The sequence below is a fragment of the Sarcophilus harrisii genome, chromosome 1 (assembly GCF_902635505.1).
Source record: "Sarcophilus harrisii chromosome 1, mSarHar1.11, whole genome shotgun sequence".
NCBI lineage: Eukaryota > Metazoa > Chordata > Mammalia > Dasyuromorphia > Dasyuridae > Sarcophilus > Sarcophilus harrisii.
The window spans coordinates 452431169-452454413 of record NC_045426.1 but is presented as its reverse complement, the minus strand read 5'-3'; the positions used below and the strand labels follow the sequence as shown (position 1 = coordinate 452454413).

Below are 23245 nucleotides of genomic sequence, written 5' to 3'. Positions count from 1 at the left end.
TGTGATCATATGCTCTTTAATCTTAAGGTTTGAATTCATTCTTTTGTGTATCAGGAAATTGTACCTCACATCATAATTGTTGCTGTTTTTCAAGACTATGAGTTTCATGCAGCATATTTTTATTTCTAATTTATTCAGTTGATGAAACAAGAAGGTAGAAGCAGAGAAATGTGTGTATATTTGTCATGTTTAATAAATAACAGAGTTATCATCTTTAGCAGGCAGTGCTGAAAAATTACATTTATTCTGTTTGGCTTTTTATCATATCACAGCCTTCTGTCTTCAATAACATATTCTCCCAAATTGGAACACAAAACATCTGAGTCTTTAATACCAACTGACAGTGACAATGAGAAGGGAGAAAGGAATGGGAAAAAGGTCTGTTTTAATGTAGCAGGAGATGAACAGGAAGATTCAGGGCATGACACTATCAGCAACAGAGATTCCTACAGGTAACTCCTTAATTTTTTTGTTTTCATGAACTAACCAGTGCAAACAAATGTGATACTGTGTTTTTTACAAATAATAATTTGCAGCTGACAAGCACTTACAGTGCAAAGGAAAATAGAAATCTGAGGAATTTGGGTATTTAGAAAAGGAACCAGTCAACAAAATACATATCCCAAAATCATTCCTTTTCATAGTTATCTATTCTTGCAAGAGCAATTTTATTTTTCTTTTCTAGATCAAGTTCATGGAAGGATTGGTCTATAAATAAGTGGGATAATTTATATATATATATATAGTATTAGTATTATTTTTTCAGGTAAAGAAAAAATTCATTATATCATACAATCTGTTTTCAAAGTCTTAAGTCTTAAGGTGCCTGATATTTAGGGAAGCTGAGTGATGTGCCATGGATATGTAGCTACTGCTTGATCCAAGATTTAAACCTGGAACCTTCCTGCCTATAATTCATAACTAAATGATTTGGTTATTTAAGCAATCTTATTAGAGGAAAATTGGCATAAAAAAAAAACAATGTTAAAGAATCCCCAAGAAATAATGCAGAAGATAAGAGTTTACATTACAAATGTGTCACTCTTGGGGACTCTGAGTATGGACCAGAGTGATGTTCTCATGCTCCCTAATGAAGACAGATGTCATCAGCAATTCTTTGTTCTTTAATTTTGGTTAGTTTGAGTAGATTCGCTTTTCTGGATAATGAGCTACAATTATCAAATTATTATATATATGCATATATACATGCGATTCTATATCTGTATAACTATGAATGATACAGATCAACCTAGTTTTAATATTTTCTTCCCTGCATTACATGGAAAATTTAAAAATTCCTAATATGCCCCCATTACAAAGCAAGATTTGGAACAGATGCATTTATCTACAAACTGTTAAAAGAGTTGAGAGGCAGTTTTTTTTTTAAGTCAATGTCAAATCACCATATTCTCAGTCTTATCTATTCTTCCCCTCTCAGCAGAATACTGTAGACATGAACTCTAAAGTTGGTTAATGAAAAATTTTGTTTGATTTGATTATGCTATATTAATAAGAGATTATTTTCTAAGTTTTATACTTGTTTTATAGTTTTTCACCATCTACAATTGGAACTATATGGCAAAAAGGAATTTGAATTATAGAATCCTTTTCTAGAACAAGATTTTATATATATATATATATATATATATATATCATTATGGTCTGTAATAAATTGTTTATAATTAAACATCTTATGTTTAACTAAGATATATAAGAAAGAATGACATAGGAAGAGCTCAGAAGAGTTAAAATTTACCTTCAAATGATCTTTGCTATTTCTTTTTAGTGATTGTAACAGCAATAGAAATTCCATTGCCTCTTTCACTAGCATATGCAGTAGCCAGTGCAGTTCCTATTTTCACAGTGATGACATGGACTCGGGTAAGTTCAGGGAAACTATCTACAATTTATTTTGTCTTACTAGAGATATTATTAAGAGATTGTTTGGTTTTTATTCATTTCATCCTTTTACCTGTCATAGTAGGCCACAGGAGTGTGTTATTTCACTTCAGTTTAATGTGTTCTGTGTTTTGGGAATCCTTCCATATAACAAAGTCAATTTTTCTGACCCACCATGGAGGGAATGGATTAATAAGATCTGACACAGACTGATTAATTTTAATCAAATCTCCATTATGGTCTTCTTGATGCAACTGAGGAATTGTAGGCAAAGAGAAAGAGTTATGCCCAGAGTCTCACAAAATGTAAATAACTGGATAATACATTTTGAAACTATAGAAAAAGTCCAGAAATATGAGTGAAAATGAAAACAATCATTAATCCAAAATTTTTTATCTTTTATATGTCAAGGACAAGGAAATTTTGATAAACAGAACAGATTTTTAAAATTACAATACTAAACTAGCATCAGACAAATTCTGTTTGAAGGAAGTATTAAAATATGGCACTGTAGTATTATAATAGTTCACACATATAGAGAATGTGAAGGTTTGCCAAATTCCTTATGTATGTTAATCTCATTTGATCCTCAACAAACCTGTGGGGTAGGTTTTTATTATCATTCTCATTTTATAGATGAGGATACAGACCCAGTGATGCTGACTTAATTCTTCAAGGTCATATAATTAGGATGTAGCTAAGATGAGAATTTAATTCACTTGATTCTTTTTGACTCTTATGTTTGACCCTTTATCTACTACACTACCAAGTTCAAATAGTAAGCAAGGCCATTAAATATTAATTACTTCAGGATTCCTGTGGTCTGCATATTCACTTAGAAAATCACATATTAATATTATCTAGTCTCTATTGTGTTTTCATTTATCTTTGTTAAATATTTCCCAAACTCATTTTAATGGGGTTCTAGCAGTACTCTGCACTCTGATCCATTGCATTTGACACTTCTATATAATACACCAAGTTGTTTCTATGGATTTTCATAGTATTTCTTGATTGAACCAAACTTGAATGTTCTTGTAATTATTATGATTCCAGATTTTTTGGGAGAAGATAAATCATGAACTTTTAAGAACTAAAATTGATATTTATTTTCTTATTTGGATGAGTACTAGTTTTAAATATTCGTAAATCAGATGTTTTTGTCATTGTGGTGCTACTTATAACCTACAGGTGATGAACTTCCTTTGAGCATTCGTATTTCTCATGATAAACAGGACAAGTTACATGGCTGTTTAGAACATCTTTTTAGTCAGGTAAGATTGACTGAGGCTTTTCATTAAATTTTCAATGAGCATAGTTCAGATACTGCTTTGAAAGAGTAATTTTTTCTATATTGAAATGCTATCTGTTTCCTCATGGATTGTTTAGAATCCTCAGGGAAAGGCTTTGGGCTTTTTTTTAAATAGCTTTTTATTTTCAAAATATATACAAAAATAGTTTTGATCATTCATGATCATTCACCCTTGCAAAACCTTTTGTTCCAAATTTTTCTTCCTCCTGTCTCCTCACTCATTGCCCTGGACACCAAGTAATCCAATATATGCTAAACATACACATATTATAACATGAATTATGCTGCACAAAAAAATCAGATCAAAAGACAAAATGAGAAAGAAAACAAAAAGCAAGCAAACAACAAAAAAGTTGAAAACACTATGTTGTTATCTACATTCAGTCCCCATAGTTCTCTTTCTGGATGCAGATGGCTGCCTTCATCAAAAATGTATTGAAATTGGCCTGAATCATGTCATTGTTGAAAAGAGCCACGTCTGTCAGAATTGATCATCACATAATTATGTTGTTCTGTGTACAATGTTTACTTGGTTCTATTCACTTAATTTAACATCAGTTCATGTAAGCTCATCTAGTCTTTCTGAAATCATCTTGTTGATCATTTCTTATAGAACAATAATATTCTATAATATTCATATACCATAACTTATTCAGCCATTCCACAACTGATGGGCACCCACTCAGTTCTAGTTCCTTGCCACTACAAAAAGCACTGCTATAAACATTTTTGCACATGTGGGTCCCTCCTTTAAAATCTTTTTGGCATATAAGCCCAGTAGTAACACTGCTAGATCAAAGGGATGCATAGTTTGATAACTTTTTGAACATAGTTCCTAATTGCGCTCCAGAATGGTTGGATCCATTCACAACTCCACCAACAATGCATCAGTGTCCCAGTTTTCCCACCTCCCATCCAAAATTTATAATTATCTTTTCCTTTCATCTTAGCCAATCTGAGAGGTATGTAGAAGTACTTTAGATTTGTTTTAATTTTCATTTCTCTGATCAATAGTGATTTAGAGCATGTTTTCATATGACTAGAAATGGTTTTACTTTTTTCCTTTGAAAATTATCTTTTGTTCATGTCCTTTCACCATTTTTCATTTGGAGAATGGCTTGTATTCATATATATATATATATATATATATATATATATATGCTTTTTATTTACAATATGCATGGGTACTTTTTCCAATATTGACCCTTGCATAACCTTTTGTTGCAAATTTCCCCTCCTTCATCCAACTTGCTCTCCTAACTGGCAAGTAATCCAATACATGTTAAATATGTTGAAATACATTTTAGATCCAATATATGTATACATATTTATACAATTACCTTATTGTGCAAGAATAATCAGATCAAGAAAGAAGAAAAAGAAAAACTGAGAAAGGAAACACAATGCAAGCAAATAACAAAAGAGAGTGAAGATGCTATGCTGCGTTCCACACTTTGCTCCCATGGTTCTCTCTCTGGCTGTAGATGACTCTCTTCATCACTGCAGAAGTGGAACTGGTTTGAATCATCTCCATAATGAAGATAGCTACTTCCATCAGAATTGATTGTTGTATAGGCTTGTTGTTGCCATGTATAATGATCTCCTATTATTGCTCGCTTCACTTAGCATCAGTTCATGTAGGTCTCTCCAAGCCTCTCTGAAATCATTCTGCTGGTTATGTCTTACAGAACAATAATATTCCATAGCATTCATATACCATAATTTATTCAGCCATTGATGGCATCTATTCAGTTTCCAATTTCTTGCCACTACAAAGAGGGCTGCCACTGCCACAAACATTTTTGCATATGTGGGTCCCTTTTCTTCCTTTAAGATCTCTTTGGGATATAAGCACAGTAGAAACACTGCTGGACCAAAGAGTATGCACAGTTTAGATAACTTTTTGAGCATAGTTTCAAATTGCTCTCCAGAATGGTTGGATCCATTCACAGTTCCACCAACAATGTATCAGTGTCCCAGTTTTCCCACATCCCCTCCAACATTTGTCATTATCTTTTTCTGTCATCTTAGCCAATGTGACAGGTGTGTAATGGTATCTCAGAGTTGTCTAAATTTGCATTTTTCTGATCAGTAGTGATTTGGAGCACCTTTTTGTGTGGCTACAAATAGTTTCAATTTCTTCATCTGAAAATTGTCTGTTCATATGCTTTGACTATTTATCAATTGGTGAATGGCTTGAACTATTATCAATTTGAGTCAATTCTCTATATATTTTAGAAATGAGATCTTTATCAGATCCTTTGACTGTAAAAAGGTTTTCCCAGCTTATTTCTTCCCTTCTAATCTTGTCTGCATTAATTTTATTTGTATAAAAACTTTTAAAATTTAATATAATCAAAATTTTCTATTTTATGCTCAATAATGATCTCTAGTTCTTCTTTGATCACAAATTCCTTCCTCCTCCACAAATCTGAGAGGTAAACTATCCTATGTTCTTCTAATTTGTTTATAGTATCATTCTTTATGTCTAGATCAAGAACCCATTTTGACATTATCTTGGTATACGGTGTTAGGTGTGGGTCTATGCCTACTTTCTGCCATGTAAGTTTCCAATTTCCCCAGTAGTTTATGTCAAATAGTGAATTCTTATCCCAAAAGGTTTGTCAAATACTAGATTGTTATAGTCATTGGCTATTTTGTTCAGTGAACCTTAAGTATTCCACTGATCAACTTCTCTATTTCTTAGTATCAAAATAGTTTTGATGATCGCTGCTTTATAATATAGTTTTAAATCTGGTACAGCTAGGCTAAATTCATTTGCTTTTGTCTTCATTAATTCCTTTGGAATTCCTGACCTTTTGTTCTTTCAGATGAATTTTGTTGTTATTTTTTCTAGTTTAGTAAGATAGTTTCTTGGGAGTTTGATTGGTATAGCATTAAATAAATAGATTAGTTTAGGGAGTATTGTCATCGTTATTATATTTGCTTGACCTATCCACAAGCATTTGCTATTTTCCGAATTGCTTAGATCTGACTTTATTTGTGTGGAAAGTGTTTTGTAGTTTTGCTTATAGTTCCTGACTTTCCCTTGGAAAGTAAATTCCAAAATATTTTATATTATCAACAGTTACTTTAAATGGAATTTCTCTTTGTATTTCTTTCTGGTATATTTTTTTTGGTGATGTATAAGAATGGTGATGATTTATGTAGATTTATTTTGTATCCTGCAACTTTACTAAAGTTTTGGATTATTTCTAATAGCTTTTTAGTTGATTCTCTGGGATTCTCTAAATATATCATCTGGAAAGAGTGATAATTTGGTTTCCTCATTACCTATTCTAATTCCTTTAATCTCTTTTTCTTCTCGTATTGCCAAGGCTAGCATTTCTGCTACAATATTGAATAGTAATGGTGATAGTGGGCAACCTTGGTTCACCCCTGATCTTATTGGGAATGGTTCTAGTTTATCCCCATTACGTATGATGCTTGCTGACTGTTTTAAATAGATGCTACTGACTATTTTAAGGAAACGTCCATTTATTCCTATACTCTCTAGCATTTTTTAATAGGAATAGGTGTTGGATTTTATCAAATGCTTTTTCTGCATCTATTGAAATAATCATATGTTTTTTGTTAATTTGGTTATTGATATAGTCAATTATGCTAATAATTTTCCTAATATTGAATCAGCCCTGCATTTCTGGTATAAATCCTACTTGGTCACGGTGTATTATTCTGGGGATGATTGTCTATAATTTCTTTCCTAATATCTTAAGATTTTTGCATCAATATTCATTAGGGAGATTGGTCTATAATTTTATTTCTCTGTTTTTGTCTTATCTGGTTTAGATATCAGTACCATGTCTGTGTCATAAAAGGCATTTGGTAGGAGTCCTTCATTCCCTACTTTTTAAAACAGGTTACATAATATTGGAGTTAATTGTTCTTTAAATGTTTCACATCTTGTCCTGGGGATTTTCCTCTTTCCTTTTTCTAATCAAATTAATTAAAGGTTTATCTCTTTTGTTGGTTTTTTTCATAAAACCAACTCTTAGCTTTATTTATTAATTCATCAGTTTTTTATTTTCAATTTTATTGAGCTCTCCTTTTATTTTTAAAATTTCAAGTTTGGTATTTTCCTGGGGGTTTTTAATTTGTTCTTTTTTCTAGCTTTTTTAGTTGCATGCCCAATTTATTGATCTTTTCTTTCTCTATTTTATGCAAGTAAGCATCCAGAGATAGAAAATTTCCCCTTAATACTGCTTTGGCTGCATCACACATATTTTGGTATATTGTTTTACTATTGTTTTTCTCGTGGATCAAGTTATTGATGGTTGCTATAATTTGCTGTTTCACCCATTCATTCTTTAGGATGAGATTATTTAGTTTCCAATTATTTTTTGGTCTATTTTCCCCTTGCCTTTTATTGAATGTAATTTTTATTGCATCATGATCTGAGTAAAATGCATTTACTATTTCTGCCTTTCTGCATTTGATTTTGAGGTCTTTATGTCCTAATATATGGTCAGTTTTTGTATAGGTTCCATGAACTGCCAAGAAGAAAACATACTCCTTTCCATCTCCATTCAATTTTCTCCAAAGATCTATCATATCTAGTAGTTTTAGTATTCTACTTACCTCTTTAACTTCTTTCTTATTTATTTTGGGGTTTGATTTATGTAATTCTTAGAAAGCAAAGTTGAGATCCTTTACTAGTAGAGTTTTGCTGTCTATTTCTTCTTGAACTCTCTTAACTACTCCTTTAGGAATTTAGATGCTATACCACTTGGTGCCTATCTATTTAATATTGATATTGCTTCATTATCTATGGTACCCTTAAGCAAGTTCCCTTCCATATCTCTTTTAATTACATAAATTTTTGCTTTTGTTTGATCTGAGATCAGGATGGCTTCCCCTGCTTTTTTTATTTCACCTAATGCATAATAGATTCTGCTCCAGCCTTTTACCTTTACTCCGAATGTATTGTTCTTCTTTAAATGTTTCTTATAAGCAACATATTGTAGGATTCTGACTTTTAATCCAGTCTGCTATCTGCTTATGTTTTATGGGAGAGTTCACCCCATTCACATTTACAATTAAAACTACTAATTCTATATTTCCTGCCATCTTATTAACTCCAAATTATACTTTTCTCTTACCTTTTCCCTTTTAACTGGGTTCACAGTATTTTACTTATGAGCACTACTTGCCTCAAGCACTCCTTCCCTTTTAGAGAAACTTCCCCCTTCTTATACCTTTCCTGACTATTTCTCTTTTCCCTTCTATTTAGCCTACCCCTTCCCTTGTCCCCTTTCCCTTCCCACTTTTCTATAAGATGAGAGATATTTCTCAGTGAAATCAAATATATCTAATATTCCTTCTCTGGGCCAAATCTAATGAGAGTAAGATTCACACAATATTCCTCACCCTCCTCTCTTTCCCTCAATTGTAATATGTTTTCTTTGCTTCTTCCTGAGATGTAATTTCCCTCATTTTACTTCCACTTTCCCCACTTTTTTTTGTTACAATCCCCTTTCCATCTCATCTCTTTTTTATATTCTAACAGTAAAATCAGATTATAATGTACTCTCAATGTATAACCATAACAGAAATACAGTTCTCAAGAGTTTTTTTCTTTTGTTTTGTTTTGTTTTTACCTTTTTATGCTTTTCTTGAATCTGTTTCAATTGGAAATGCAAGGGAGGCAGCCAACACAACCAGTTGAGTACAAATGCCAGCGCAAAATCCTGGGGCAGTGCAGTCTCCGAATGGCTTGAATTCTTATAAATTTGAGTCAGTTCTCTATATTATAGAAATAAAGCCTTCATTAGCATCCTTGGATCCAAAAATTTCCCCCCAGTTTTCTACTTCTCTTGTAATCTTGTTTGCACTGGTTTTGTTTATACAAAAAATTTTTAATTGAATATAATCAAAATTATCCATTTTGCATTTCAAATTGTACCCTAGTTCTTCTTTCATCATAAATTCCTTCCTCCTCCACAAGTCTGAGAAGTAACCTATCCTTTGTTCTTCTAATCTGCTTATCACACACACACACACACACACACACACACACACACATATACACACACGCTTTTTATATATAAATCATGAACCCAGTTCAACTTTATCTTGATATAAAATGTTACGTGTTGGTCAGTGCCTAGTTTCTGCCATACAATTTTCCAATTTTCCCAGCAATTTTTTTCAAATAGTGAGTACTGCTTTGGTTTTAAATTTTTATGACTCTGACTTCAAAAAAAAATGCAAGTCCAATTTTGTCTTCTTGGAACTGCTTCACTTTAATGGCAACACAACAAAAAAGTTTAATTTTATTGTTATTTTTTAAAAAAATCTGATTGTCATTGTACATTCTTTTACAGTTTTACTCAGTATTCAACAATCCAGTATATCCTAATACTGGGATGAGTGGGAAGGACAGAGACTGGACTGTTTGGCTGATCTTTTTTCTTTTAGAGAGTTCCCTACCATTAGAAAATCTTCTCTTCCAATTCATCCCCCTCTTCCAACTAAGTAACCATTCCACCCCACCCCACCTTATACGGAATTGCCTACAGTTTTGATAGGAAGGAAAGAAGGAAAGAAAAAAGGAAGGAAAAGAGGGAGGTAGGGACAAAGGGAGGTAAGGAAAGAGGCCTATTATGCACCAGACACTATGCTAAGCACCTTTTAAATATTATTGATATAAATTTAATATCAGTAATAATTATATTTACTCAAGAAGTAAATGACAGAATTACCATTTCACATGTAATGAAATTTAGCCATATAGACATTAAATGACTTGTATACCATCATATAGATAGTGCATGAATCTCAATTTGAACTCGGGATTTCCTTATTCCAGGAGTGGCACTCTTATCTACTCTATCATTTTCCATTTACTATATCAAAAGGTGGAGCAACTAAGGGATATTTCACATGTACATTGCCTGGAGTTCAATTTTTATCAACATAAACAAGTCATCTTTCTCTACTGAGCTATATTTCCCTTCATATTAGGTATATGTTTAAATATCATTTCTTATGGAACAATAATATCCCATAACATTCATATTCCGTAACTTATTCAGCCATTCCACAACTGATGGGCATCCATTCAATTTCCAGTTCCTTGCCATTACAAAAAGCACTGTTACAAACATTTTTGCACATGTGAGTCCCTTTCCCTCCTCTAAAATCTCTTTGGGATATAAGTCCAGAAGAAACACTGCTGGATCAAAGGGTATGCATCGTTTGATAGCCCTTTGGGCATAGTTCCAAATTTCCTAGGAAGAAAAAATAATAAAAAATACTCTCAACTAAAAAGTTTTTGTATGCCTTTATTCTTATTTGCTTTTCTGGAATTCTTATGAATTCTCCAGAATACTGATTGGCATGGGTTTTTTGCCTAGTAATTTGTGCTTTAGGAAATATATTGAAATTCAAACAAAAAATTGCTTTTGCTATTCTATTGTACTCAGAAATCTCTAATATTGACAGGTGGACTCAATTACCAATCTTCTTAAAGGGCCTGCTGTGGTGAGAGTCTTTGAACAGACCAAGTACTTCACACCAGGTCGAGGATTACAAGGTAACATTTTAAAATTACTCATAGTTGGGGACAGGTAAAATTAATACATGTATGTAGAAAAAAAAGGAATAATTGATTTCCAGTTCTAGAAAAAAAATTTTTTTCCAAATTGTTGTTACACCAGTTTCATGATTCATTCACTATTGATTCTTTGAAAAATGTATATTTTCAACCTGTTGCAAAATTTTACAACATAAAATGGAATTAAAGTGTATATGATTAAAATGAACTTTCCTATCTACCTTTATAACTTTTATAAAAATAAGATTAGGTCTATTTTTATGAATTTTTTTGTTGGTATCTCTAGAAAATGACATTTGAAATAACTGTTAAAAATATGTTGGAGATAGGTGTAGAGATTAAAGGAATAATTCAGAAGCCTATAGGCTTATAATCTGTCTTTGAGAAGGTTAAAACTCAAGAAATATTTTCTGTCTTTGTTTAGAGTTTCAACAGGAAATGGAGCCTAAGTTAAGCTGTCCAAAAAGACTACGGCTTCACATCAAGCAAGACCCTTGGAATCTTCCCAGTAGTGTCCGTAATCTTGCACAGAATATCAGAAGATTTGTTGAAGGTCAGATTAAAAAACAAAGGAAAATAATGTGTAATTTTAGAAATACTTTTGATATCCCTATACAATCCCAAACCTTTGCATTTTTTATCAGTTAATTTTTTTTTTTTTTTTATGGAGTATAACATAACAGTGGAATAGGAATGAGGGAGAAAAGTCACTCTGAAGAAGATGAAAAGAGAAAATAGAAATCCCAGAAACTTAATTTCAGTATCCTGACAGTAGAAGTTATGAAGTTACTGCCTGAGTAACTTAGGGAACTTGTGAGAAAATAATAGGGAAAGAGAATGACAGTAAACAGTATGGGACAATCTAAGGGAAAGAAAATGAGGCCTTTAAGAAAATAAAGTACATGCTTATTAAATAACCTTTTTACGATACATCTTTACCAACAAGTATTGCATATGAATCTATATGAAAGCCAAAAAACAGCCTGGATCTTAACTTGTCACCCATTTGTGTCCTGAAGCAAATCTAAGATTTCTCCACAAAAAGTGCAGATTAGGTGAGAGGCCAGGCTGAATCTTTGATTTGTCTATATGTGTATGCTTCAAATATAGCAGCCTAGATGTTGCTAGACTTTATTAGGGTATGTGAACTACCTTCCTGGTATAGCATAAAGAAGAAGTGACATCTTCACCTGCATTGCTCTAATCTATTTTTATTTTGAAGATGAAAGGACAAAGATATTTTTTGCACATTTAAAAAAGCATTCTTGGTTCACTGAATTGATAGATTCAATAACAAGGAACCTTGAGTTCAGAGGGGATAATAATAGCAAAAAAAGTAGATATTGTGGTAAAAAATGTTTTAAAAGGCAATTTAATTTAGGCCACTGAGACATTTCTTCACTAAATGCTTTCTAGGAAACTAGTGTCAATATTATGGTTTAGCATAAATTTGTAATTTATGCCTTTAAATTTTTTTTTCAATTTTTAAAGCATCGTATCTTGAAATTAGAGGTAGAAATAAAGAAATTATTCACAGCTGTTTTGTTTTTTGAGAACCTAGCAATTTTTGCTTATGTAAACTTTTAAAATGTAAGGTTAAAAGCACACTCTAAGGTTTCAGGAATTTCACTTTCTCTCTTTTGTTTCATTTTCTTCCTTTACCCCCCCCCCATTGATTATATGAGTAAAGTCACATATAATAATCAATCCCTTCAGTATCTGCACTCCTTTAAGTAATGGGGTGGGAGGTGAGGAAAGTCCGCATATGTGGTGAGAGTCCTGCTTGGGCAATTGAAAGACATTGGACACCTTTTGAAAATGTTTTGTTTGGGTCCAACTTCAAAAACGTAATAGCTGTATACCTTTGTTCTGGCCAGAACCTCACAGGGAATTCTCTTCCCAAATTTTGATTGAATCTTTTGATTCATTTCTTATCTAACTGTTAATTACTAAATGGGTATTGCTTTAGATAAAATGAGAGCTAAAAAAGACCATAGCTAAATAGGGCCAGGTTTTCCCACTGCCATCCACTTGTCTTGGCCTATGTCTTAACATTGGCAGGAGAGAGTGAAGCTGCTGACTTTAAACAGCACTTCCTCTTTTAAATCCAATTCACTTGCAAATCAACACATCACCCTCCTAATATCATCTGGTCCTTTTGGATAACTAAAGATGAACAGCAACTTATTGTGAGGATCAAGTTGATGCATTAACCCATATAAATACATATAAAAGAGAGAATTTTATCCAAGTAATGAGTTCATTTTTTTAAAAATTCTTATTCACTTTCACTGATGACAAATTTAAATTCATTAATGCTCTGTGAATTAACATTTTTCCCCACAGGTAGGAAAAGAGCATTAAAGCTTGATCACATTAGAATTTGTTGTATTCCTAGCCTCAATTGAATTTTCTCGATGAAATATGAATTTTGCCATAGTCTGCTAAAAATTGCTCTGATTTCTTAGATCATTTTGATTTTAACGCATTATTAGTATGAGGGATTAGAACTAGTTCAGTGAATTTGTAAACATAGAATATTCTATCAATGCACCTTCTCTATAACTTAGAGAAGTTGTTCAAGAGCAGTAGTGTTAAAATCAAATACAAATATTGTCCTACTAAGCCATGCTAAAGATCCCCATGAGCCATATCTTGACTTAGAAAATCACATATTAATATTATCTATGTTTCTTGTATTTTTAAATTGTTTTATTAAATATTTCCCAGTTACATTTTAATCTTGTTTAGGCTGTATGTACTCTGAAGAGTTGTGAGCTACACATGGCCTGTAGGCCATATGTTTGACCCTTCTACCCTAAAGCACTACAAAGATTTATGGGACTTGCCTAGGGTTACATCCAATATGTTTCAAAAACAGTATCTGAACTCAATTCTTTGTGACTCAAGGTCAGTTTTTAATCTAATATGACTTTTAGCCTTATGTGACATGACAACATTGGATTGGGAGTTAATAAACTTGAGGTCTAATACTAAGCTGTCTCTTAAGTAGGTGTGTGACTTTAGACCTCAGTTTTTTTTTTTTCACATGTAATATAAGGAATTGGATTAGACAAGCAGTTTTCAACATGTAAACCATAAACCTTTTGATGTCTTGTCATAATTGCAAAGGTTCCACAAATTCATTTGTATACCAAGAAGTTTCATTTTGATTTTGATTCCATTCCAATACATTTCTTAGCTCAGTATAATAAATAAGCAAACATATTTAGAGTGAATAGTTTTACAAATGTATATTTCAATTTAAATTATATATTTGCATGTAGATATATAGCTCTTATAACTAATAAACTAGTAATTCATTTAAAGTTGTTATTAAACTCATAATCTTTTGTCATTTTTAAAATTATTACTACGTGGGTCTAATAAAATATTTTATGCTGAAAAGTTTTTTTTTTTTTTTTTTGGTAAAAAAAAAAATGATGGAAGCAATTAGACCAGTTGATATAGCAGATGTTATATAAATGAATTATTATCCCTTCAATCTCTAAAGTTATGTGATTCTAATGTAGTTCTAATTAATTATATTTTCCCCTAGAGGTGAAGAGTAGAATACTTCTGGCTCTTCTTGAATATACAGGTAATTTTAATTTATTATATGTTCATTATTTTCTACTATTTTGGCAGGTATGGCATATCCACACAATGAATGACATTGCTTTGTGAAGCTCACAGATTTGGTTAACAATATAGTTACTGTTCTTGTCCTTAATGTAAAAACTAAAATAGAAACTAAACATTTTTTTTTCTGTTAAAAAAGTCCACAGACCAGTATGTATACCTAAAGTTATACGTAATGTAAGTATGTAAAAAATCTGTGACCTTATCACTATGAGGATTCCTCTCTACTTATAGATGAAGCAATCCACCCATCATTTACAAAGTCTGGAGAGTTGCTTGAGGTTTGGAGAAGTTAAACCCTAGTCAATTAGCTAGTAAGTATAAATGGCAGTATTAGAAACCAGGCCTTTATGCCTATTTCTAGAACTCTTATCTGTTACACCATGGTGCCTCCCACTGAATATATAAGCTCCTAAATGTATTGTTTTAGAAAACATAAAATGATTAATTAATGTTGCTATAAGTTTGAGTGGATTAACTGCCTTTTCCTCACAATAAAAACTTTCTCCAGAAGCTAAGAAAATAATGAGAAATGAACAAATATTATTTGAGGCTAATGTCCTCAAGAGAAGATCAATTATTTGGTCAGACTATAATTAAAAATGATGTAGACAGTGAGAAGCTATAGAATTATCAACCACCTTTTTAAAAAACCTTAATAATACTCTGATCTCAATAGTACAAGTTAAATAAATGCTACTAAAATAGAATTGACAACAAAGTGTGTTGTCTATTAAATATACTTTCTTATTCATTAATTTCTAAATAATTGCTTGCAAAGCAGTCATTTGAGTGACTCTGACATGCTCACACTTTCTTTTTCATTTTGTGGTTTCTGCCAGCCTTTGATCTCATATTTACATTTTCTGTTATGCCATACATAAAGCAAATGTAAGTATAATTCGGTTTGGTGGCTATATATATGTAGAAATAGACATATCCACAGTTTGCTCTTATAAGACTTTATTCAATTTATCTGACTTAGATCTTATAAATGCTATTCATATTTGGGTCACGTTCTGCATTTTTTTCTGATATAGTCTTCCATCTCCATCTAACCAAACTCTCATTTCTATCTTAGATAAATGCTACTACTTGTATTCCTTGGGAAGCCCTAATTTTATATCTCACTAATGATTCAGTTTAATTTAGCTCATTAAACACAGTTTCTACATAAAAAGATTAATGGAAAACCAACATGCTGAGAATTAAAGTGCTTAAGCTTTAATCTAAGCTCTACCACTTAATGTAATAGCCATGTGACTCTTGGATAAACTCCTTAGGGGCAGGAATTATTTTTGCCTTTTTTTGTATCCCTTAGCTTATTAATTATAATGTAGTAACCTTTAGTAAATGCTAGTCAGCTTCTTGACTTTTTTCTGGGCTTGAGTTTCTGCATCTGTATCATGGGGATATTGGCCTAAAGGATCTCTGATATCCTTCTTTCACCTTTGTTCTATAATATGATTATGTATAAAACATCGTGTGAAACTCTAAGAAAATACAAAGGTAAAGAAATTTCCACTACCACAAAAGGATAGGGAAAATTAGGTATGTATGCAAATACCTACACTTCAAAGAGATCATCTTGAGAAAAGCAGAGAGTACTATGATAATACTTAGGTTGGAAAAATTGTTCTGGAAACAATTTAGATAGAGTGCTCAGTGCATGAAAGGGAATAGAAGATGCAAAAATAAAACAAAACAAAAAACATGAAGGCGATTGTTGTTCAGAGATTTTTCAGTGTTATCTGACTTGATTTGAAGTTTTCTTGGCAGAGATAGTAGAGTTCTTTGCCATTTGTTTTGTCATTTCCTTCTCCAGGTCATTGGACAGATGAGGATGCAAATGGGATTAAATAACTTGCCCAGGGTCACATAGCTAGTAAGTATCTGAAGCCAGAATTGAATTCAGAAAGAAGAATCTTTCTGACTTCAGGCCTGCTACTCTGGTCATCATCTATATGCTCTAAGAAGTAAATTAGTAGCAGGTTATAGAGGGCCCAACTGAGGAATTCAGGCCATCAGGTGTTTTGAATAGATGAATTACATGATCCAATCCAACCATGAGGAATGTTAATGTGCTAGTAGTTGTATTAATTGAAGAGAGAAGAGGAAAACACTTAGAAAGCTACAAGGGCAAATTCAAGGTATTGAGTTAAGGTTGTGGGTTTAATATGGTTGAAGGGAGGGAAGAAGAAACCGTTTGAAAGGAAAAAAATCAGAAATAGAAGAGATAGGAATCAAAAACTCATTGAATAGGTGGGATATAAAGACATAAAGAATCAAAGATGTCACTAAGGTTTCAAGAATGAATGACTTCCACCACATTAAAAAGACCTAAAGAGCCCAGAAACTGCAAACCAATCAAAATTTTAATCCCTTGGCTGGGCAGAGAAAAATGGCAGCTAATAGCAATTTAGGTTCAAAGTTAAATGTCCTTGGAATAGTCACATATAGGTATATTAGTTTTATATAGGTGACTCTCTTATTAAAAAACACTGTAGACTTGGTTTCTCTTCAAATGCTATTTTATGAAGTGATAATGTCTGTAATCCATTATCATTTCTTCTGAAATATTATGCAAGCGAGATTTTCAAAAAATATATTTAAATATATAAATATTTTATCACATTTAAATAAAATATTTAAAAAAAGAATGAATGTCTTCAAGAATGGCTGTATCTTTTGTAGATATAAGAAAAGTAGAGAGAAAATAAGGATTTGCAGAAAAACTTATCAATTTCTGTAATGTTTACATGGAATCAGAACACATAGTAATTTTTTTTAAATAAAGCTTTTTATTTTCAAAACATATGCATGGATAATTTAACAACATTGACCCTTGCATAGCCTTGGGTTCCAGATTTTCTCCTCCTTCCTTCCAGCCCCTCCCTAGATGGCAAGCAATTCAATAAACATATGGTGATATTCAACAAACAAATTGAAATTTGGGTCTATTTATCAAGGTTCTATGATTTGATTTGGGAGTCATTGGAATGGTGGTAATTGAAGTTTTGGGAATCAGTTATCTTTTTAGGTGACAGAAAAACAGAGAAACAGAGACAGACAGAGATAGAAGAGAAGAGAGGAAAGAGAGAGAGGAAAAGGGGGAAGAGAAAAGAAGAAAGACTGGGGGGGGGAAGGAAAAGGGAAAGAAGAGCAGAAAGAAGAAAGGATAGAAGGAGGAATAATAGAGCCTAAGAGAAAATCACCAGGGGGAGCAGTAAATAGTGTTTAGGGTTTGGAGTCAGAAAGACCCAAATTCAAGTCCCATCTTAGAGACTCAATAGCTGCATGATCCCTGGGCAAGTCATGTTATCTGCCTTGTCTTAGTTAAATGGAGTTATTATAGCATCTACCTCCCAGGATAATTGTAATAGTTAAATGAGGTAACATATATTAAACACTTAAAGCACTACATAAAAAGCTAGTTATTATCAAAATTATCTCTATTAAAAAGTGGAACCAGAGAAGGAGGCAATCAAGATGTTAGAGTAAGTTGTAGAAGATGGCAATATTTAAGGGGGGAAAAAATCAAATGAGTGAGTTACTAGAAAGAAGGGAGTGATTATAAGTGTCAAATATATCCCAAAAGTCAATAAGCTTGACAACTAAGATAGATCATTTGATTTGGCAATAAGGAGGTAATTGCTGACTTTTGAAAAGGTAGTTTCAGTGTGTTTGGTTAGGAAAAAAAGAATGTGGAAATAGTATCCTTTGAAAATGAGGCTCTATTCCAAATGCAAGGATACGATAGGGTGACATGGAAAGATATTTCCTCTAAACATGTGAAGAATTTCTGATACCCAGGACCTAAGTAGAAATATATAATTTCATTGTTTAAGCTAAAAGTAGCTTGTATCTGGCAAATTAAAATCTTTACATCAAAATTTGGGTTGCGGGAAAGAAGAGTTTGGCTGGAAACATTTAAAGTGAATAGATCTGTGAATATACTTTGGGAGCTCCAGATTGAGAGCTAATTTGGTAAGACCTCTTGAACTTGTGTTATTTTTCAGCTTTATTCCAGCTTCTTAAAAGAGATAGAAATTTCTCTTATCAACATCAATAATGATATTTCTATCTCAGTATTGTATTGAGAGGGATAATGTGTGGAGGGATAAAGAAAAGAAAGATATTAATGAGATATTTTCTGTTGGTGATTGAAATCTTACAAGAAAACATTTTCCTTGTGTAATTACTATTCAGAAAAGTCACTGAGCTTGGGTATTGAGCAAGGGCAATAAAGTTTTAGTCTTTCTCAATTTTCATTAATTTTTAAGGGAAAAATATCTTTGTTAACTTTACAAAATGAAAGGTTAATAATGGAAACTACATTGAAAGTGATTGAGGAATTAACAGGGAAGAATTCACATCAGGTGTTGATTACTCTTTTAAGAAGTTGGACAGTAAAAAGCGAGAAAAGGATGATAGGTACCTCAAAAAGAAAAAAAAAAGAAACAGATGAAGTGAAGTTGTTATAAGATATGAATTCATGACCACATATAAGTGGAAGGAAAAGAGTCATTGGCAGTGAGAAATTAACAATGCTTGAGACAGGGAGTTTGATCCTGCAGAATGTGAAAGGGTTTGAGGTTTAGTGCATAAGTCAGTGTAGTGTTGCGATTTATAAGGATACCTTTAGCCCTGAGGCTTGGGTGAAGAAGATGATATTGATGATATATGAAAGCTTTGAAATTTAAAAGAAAAATTTTCAATCTCCATAAAGTAGGACCATTTGTTATATGCTAAATGGGAATAGTAGGCAGAGTAACTCTTAGCCTGTATAGGAGGGAAGTTGCAGAAGAGCTACAAAGAGAGGAGTATTTTCTATATCACCACAACTATTAAAACATCAATAGTAATGAACAAAATGCTGCCATTTAAAAAAATGTGGAGTAGATGTCTCCATAATAAGTGGTTTTAGGGAGTATTTAAATGCTATAGTGAATCTCAAATCTTCAATAAGTTCAAAAGTCATTTAATTTGAGTGTACCTGAAATATTGTCCTTTTGTAGAAACAAATGTCACATAAAATAAGTTTATGTTTAAAAAAAACTATTGGAAGCAGAAAATATATGTCATAATTTTTGCTGTATTTTTAATTGTGAAGCAGAAGTCTGGTAAATAATTGTAAATTGAAAATGAGCTATGGGAAGACCTTGGAATTTACTATAGAATATGGAAGACTTAGTTTCTGTTCTTCATTCTGTTTCCGCCTCACTCTGTGATATTAAGCAAATTCCCCCTTCAAAATTGTTTTTTCATCAACAGGAAATTAGAACAATAAATTTTGCTATTATTTCAAATATAAATAAGATGGCAATTTCTGCTACATTACATTTCTTTGAAAGGGAGTAATGTTGTGTGTCAATTTGTACAAAGAAAGAGTTCTGGTCTGTGGTTGGCAAAAAATTTTTTTCTGTGTAGTACCTTTAATTATTAGTCTACAGCTCAGTATTAATGATGTAATAATTCATCCAGTTAGATGTTCAGGGACTTGTAGGAACCTTTAAGGGTTCTTAGTCAGAGAGTTTACCTCCTGTTCAAAAGAGGAACATTGTCATGGGAAACTCGTAGAAATTAATTAAGCATGGACTATGTTTAAGGAAATGGAGACATCGTTTAAATAACCACTTAGGTCATATTACTCTGGGTAAAAAGTCAGTTGTAAGCATAATTAGGCATTAGATTCCACCAAGCGTTAATTATGGCACCTGAAAGATTGATAAGTTTTGAATAGATCTTTTAATTTGTTAAGTTAAAATAGAAAAGAATAACAGATCTGAAAGATAAAGACTTCACCTCTATTTTAAAAAAAAGAGGAAAACATTTTCTTTCAGTAGTAATTTGGAGATAAACGCTTTTAAGCGATGGCAACTGTTTTGACTTTATGTTTATCCATGTTCAGAAAAGAACAAGGCTTCTCTTACCATGAACCTTGTGTTTCTCCAATCTATATTATCATAACTTTTCATGTAATTAAGAAAATGATTAAATTAATTAAGCTAGTGGTAGACATACTCCTCCAGTAATTCCCTCAAACTTTTAAACTTGGTCACATTAGACATTATTGCTTCAAAGATGTGACCAAAGAGGTTTATTTGCAGATGCTATCTAAACATTGTTGTATCTGACAGCTGTTGAGATCCACTTGGTTAGAACTCAAGAATTTTTATCCTTTTTTTCTTTTTTGGTGAGCCAGGTGGGGTTAAGGGGGGTTAGGATCACACAGGTATTAGTTGTTAAGTATTGGGTCAGATTTGAACTCAGATCCTCCTGATTTCAGGGCCTGTGCTCCATCTAACTTCCCAAGAACTTTTTTAAGTAGCTAATAAATCTACACATAACAGTATTTTTAAATTTTCTAGTGAGATTTAGAGAAGATCAAATCTTAAGGATAAAATAAAAGTTCACAAAAATTCATTAGGAAAATTTTAGTTATTTATTTGATAACTAGGTTTAACATCTTGGATACAAAATGTAAGATTTTTTTTTTACTTTTCTGCTAACCAAATTAAATACTGAACCTTGGCTGGAGAGTTGGGGGGAGCAATCAGAAGAATGGATTTTTGCATTTTCATCTCAGTACTTAAAAATTAAATAGTTTCATCAATAAAATAGAACAACACTGATTTAGAGTCACATTTATTTGCATAATTTATAGCAACTTTGAACCAACTCCCTGTACTTTCTTGGCAAAAGAGTATGTGAACCCTGGCATTAAAAAACAAACAAACAACAACAACAAACCCACTTTGGTGGCCAAATCTTCACTTTGTTATTTTGTCCAGAGATAAACAAACAGTTTTTTCCACGATTCAGATTTTGTGATAATTTTCCTCTGTAATTGAGTAAATAGAAAACTTTTTTTTTTTGTGGTCAAGAGCTCAGATGTTTTAGATCATCTTTTCTATGGAACAACATGAAGCCCTAGGGTGGACTTCTTACTAATTAACCCTTTACCTGGAATAGGTAAGGCTCAAATACAAATAAAAGTTTTCACTACTACAGTTTCTAAACTTATTGTAATAGAAGATATTAATTAATGAAAATTGATCTCTGTTGAGGTATATACGTTTTTTCCTATCCTGAAGAAGAGAGTGCTGTTAAAAGTATAATTTGGTTTAAATGTGAAAACTTTACATTACCAAATGCAATCTGAAAAATTTAATATTATAAAATATTATAAGTGAGAGGAGGATTATTAGATGCCTCAGATATTTCCTCTTCTTTAATTATGCAGTAATCCTTATTATCCCTATTAAATAGTCCTCAAATTAGCATCTATGGTCCTGTTTTGTATTTGCAAATTTAAACATTGATATTTCTGTGGTTAAATAAATGCTCTCAAAAGCAAATTCTAGAATCCTAAACAAGAGGAAAAAAAGCAGTTCTATGGAAGATTAACATTTCATAGAATGCTAGAGCTAGAAGGGATATTGTTGATCATTTAATTACATTCTCTAATTTTATAAATAATGAAATTGAAATCCAGACAGTCAAATTGAGTATCCCAAAACCAGAAAACAAAGCTGGAACTAGAATTCTTATTTTCTGGGAACTGTTGTTTCTGAAATAAATCTTGGTCTGTCTTTAAAAATGATTTAATAGCAACAAAATAATTATAACATGCAAATATAGTTTAATTATTTCTTAAAATTGCATTTAATTCCATTGTTTTATAATATAACATTGCTAAAGGCAGTATTTCAAAATAAAATATGTTGAAAATGAACATTTTTTTCCTTTCTTTATCTTGTTTGTTGAATAGGAAAACTAAGAACAAATTGTGAATGTAAGTGCTTAATTAGGTCAAATCTTCAATCTGTGGTCTCTTTCAAAGTTGTTTGTTATATGTTTTTGGATCACAGACAGTGAGATACAGCTCCGAAGAGACATGGTTTTCTGCCAAAGTCTAGTAGCCACAGTCTGTTCTTTTTCTGAGCAACTAATGGCTGCCTTAAATCAGATGTTTGACAATAGCAAAGAGAATGAGATGGAGACTTGGGAAGCAAGTAGACGGTGGCTGGAACAGATTGCCAATGCAGGAGTTCTTTTTCACTTTCAGTCACTACTCTCACCCAATTTGGTAAGTCACCATTAAAATTCTATTTCTTTCCCTAAAAATTTTGGTGGGTTGTAATATATGTGTTATTCATGTTATTAGGAATATTTATGCATCCTTCATTATTTCATTCTTTTAGCATATTAGCTGCTGGTTCTACTAATCAGGTTTACATTAAACACCTACTATGTGCAAAGCATAATACTTGACTTTAGGGAAGATAAACTTTAAATTAGATTGTTTCAGCAAATTGTCTGATCTTATAGAACTTATAGCCTAGTAAGAAAATATGGCATACTCACAAATGAATTATTTGAAATTATTTTAGTAATAATGATAATCATAGGCTCACAAAACTTTATCAGTGGATAACATCTTAGCTGCATCTATTAATACTTCCACCTTTAACAAATTGATCATTTAACATCTCCAGTCTCATTCTCCTAACCTGTATATTGAGATGATTATATTAGAGGATTCATGTAGAGTTGCCTTCCTCTAAAATTCTGTACTTCTAAGAAACATGAATGCCGGAGAGGTCAAATGATTTTTCAATTGTCACAGTACTTGTTACTGAAAGCCTTGGAAACATTTCCCATTTTTTGACTATTATCTATACCTATTATACTGCACTTCCCTGACAAAATTGTTTTGTTACTTTAAGTGTACTTAATACACAGATTCTTTCCTGACACTTCAGTTCAAGTCCTTCCATTTGTTAATTGATATGTATGTCTCAGCAATGACT

At 32.0% G+C, this 23245-nt stretch overlaps 1 protein-coding gene across 1 annotated transcript in view; it reads left to right on the top strand.

Annotated features, from left to right (window-relative positions):
- Positions 1-23245, top strand: part of PREX2 (phosphatidylinositol-3,4,5-trisphosphate dependent Rac exchange factor 2) — a 411213-nt gene that overhangs the window by 249627 nt on the left and 138341 nt on the right. Inside the window, 7 exon segments of the mRNA XM_031946290.1 lie at positions 273-452; positions 1787-1881; positions 3091-3173; positions 10676-10766; positions 11212-11340; positions 14347-14388; positions 22304-22521. Of these exon segments, the coding sequence (XP_031802150.1) occupies positions 273-452; positions 1787-1881; positions 3091-3173; positions 10676-10766; positions 11212-11340; positions 14347-14388; positions 22304-22521 (838 nt within the window).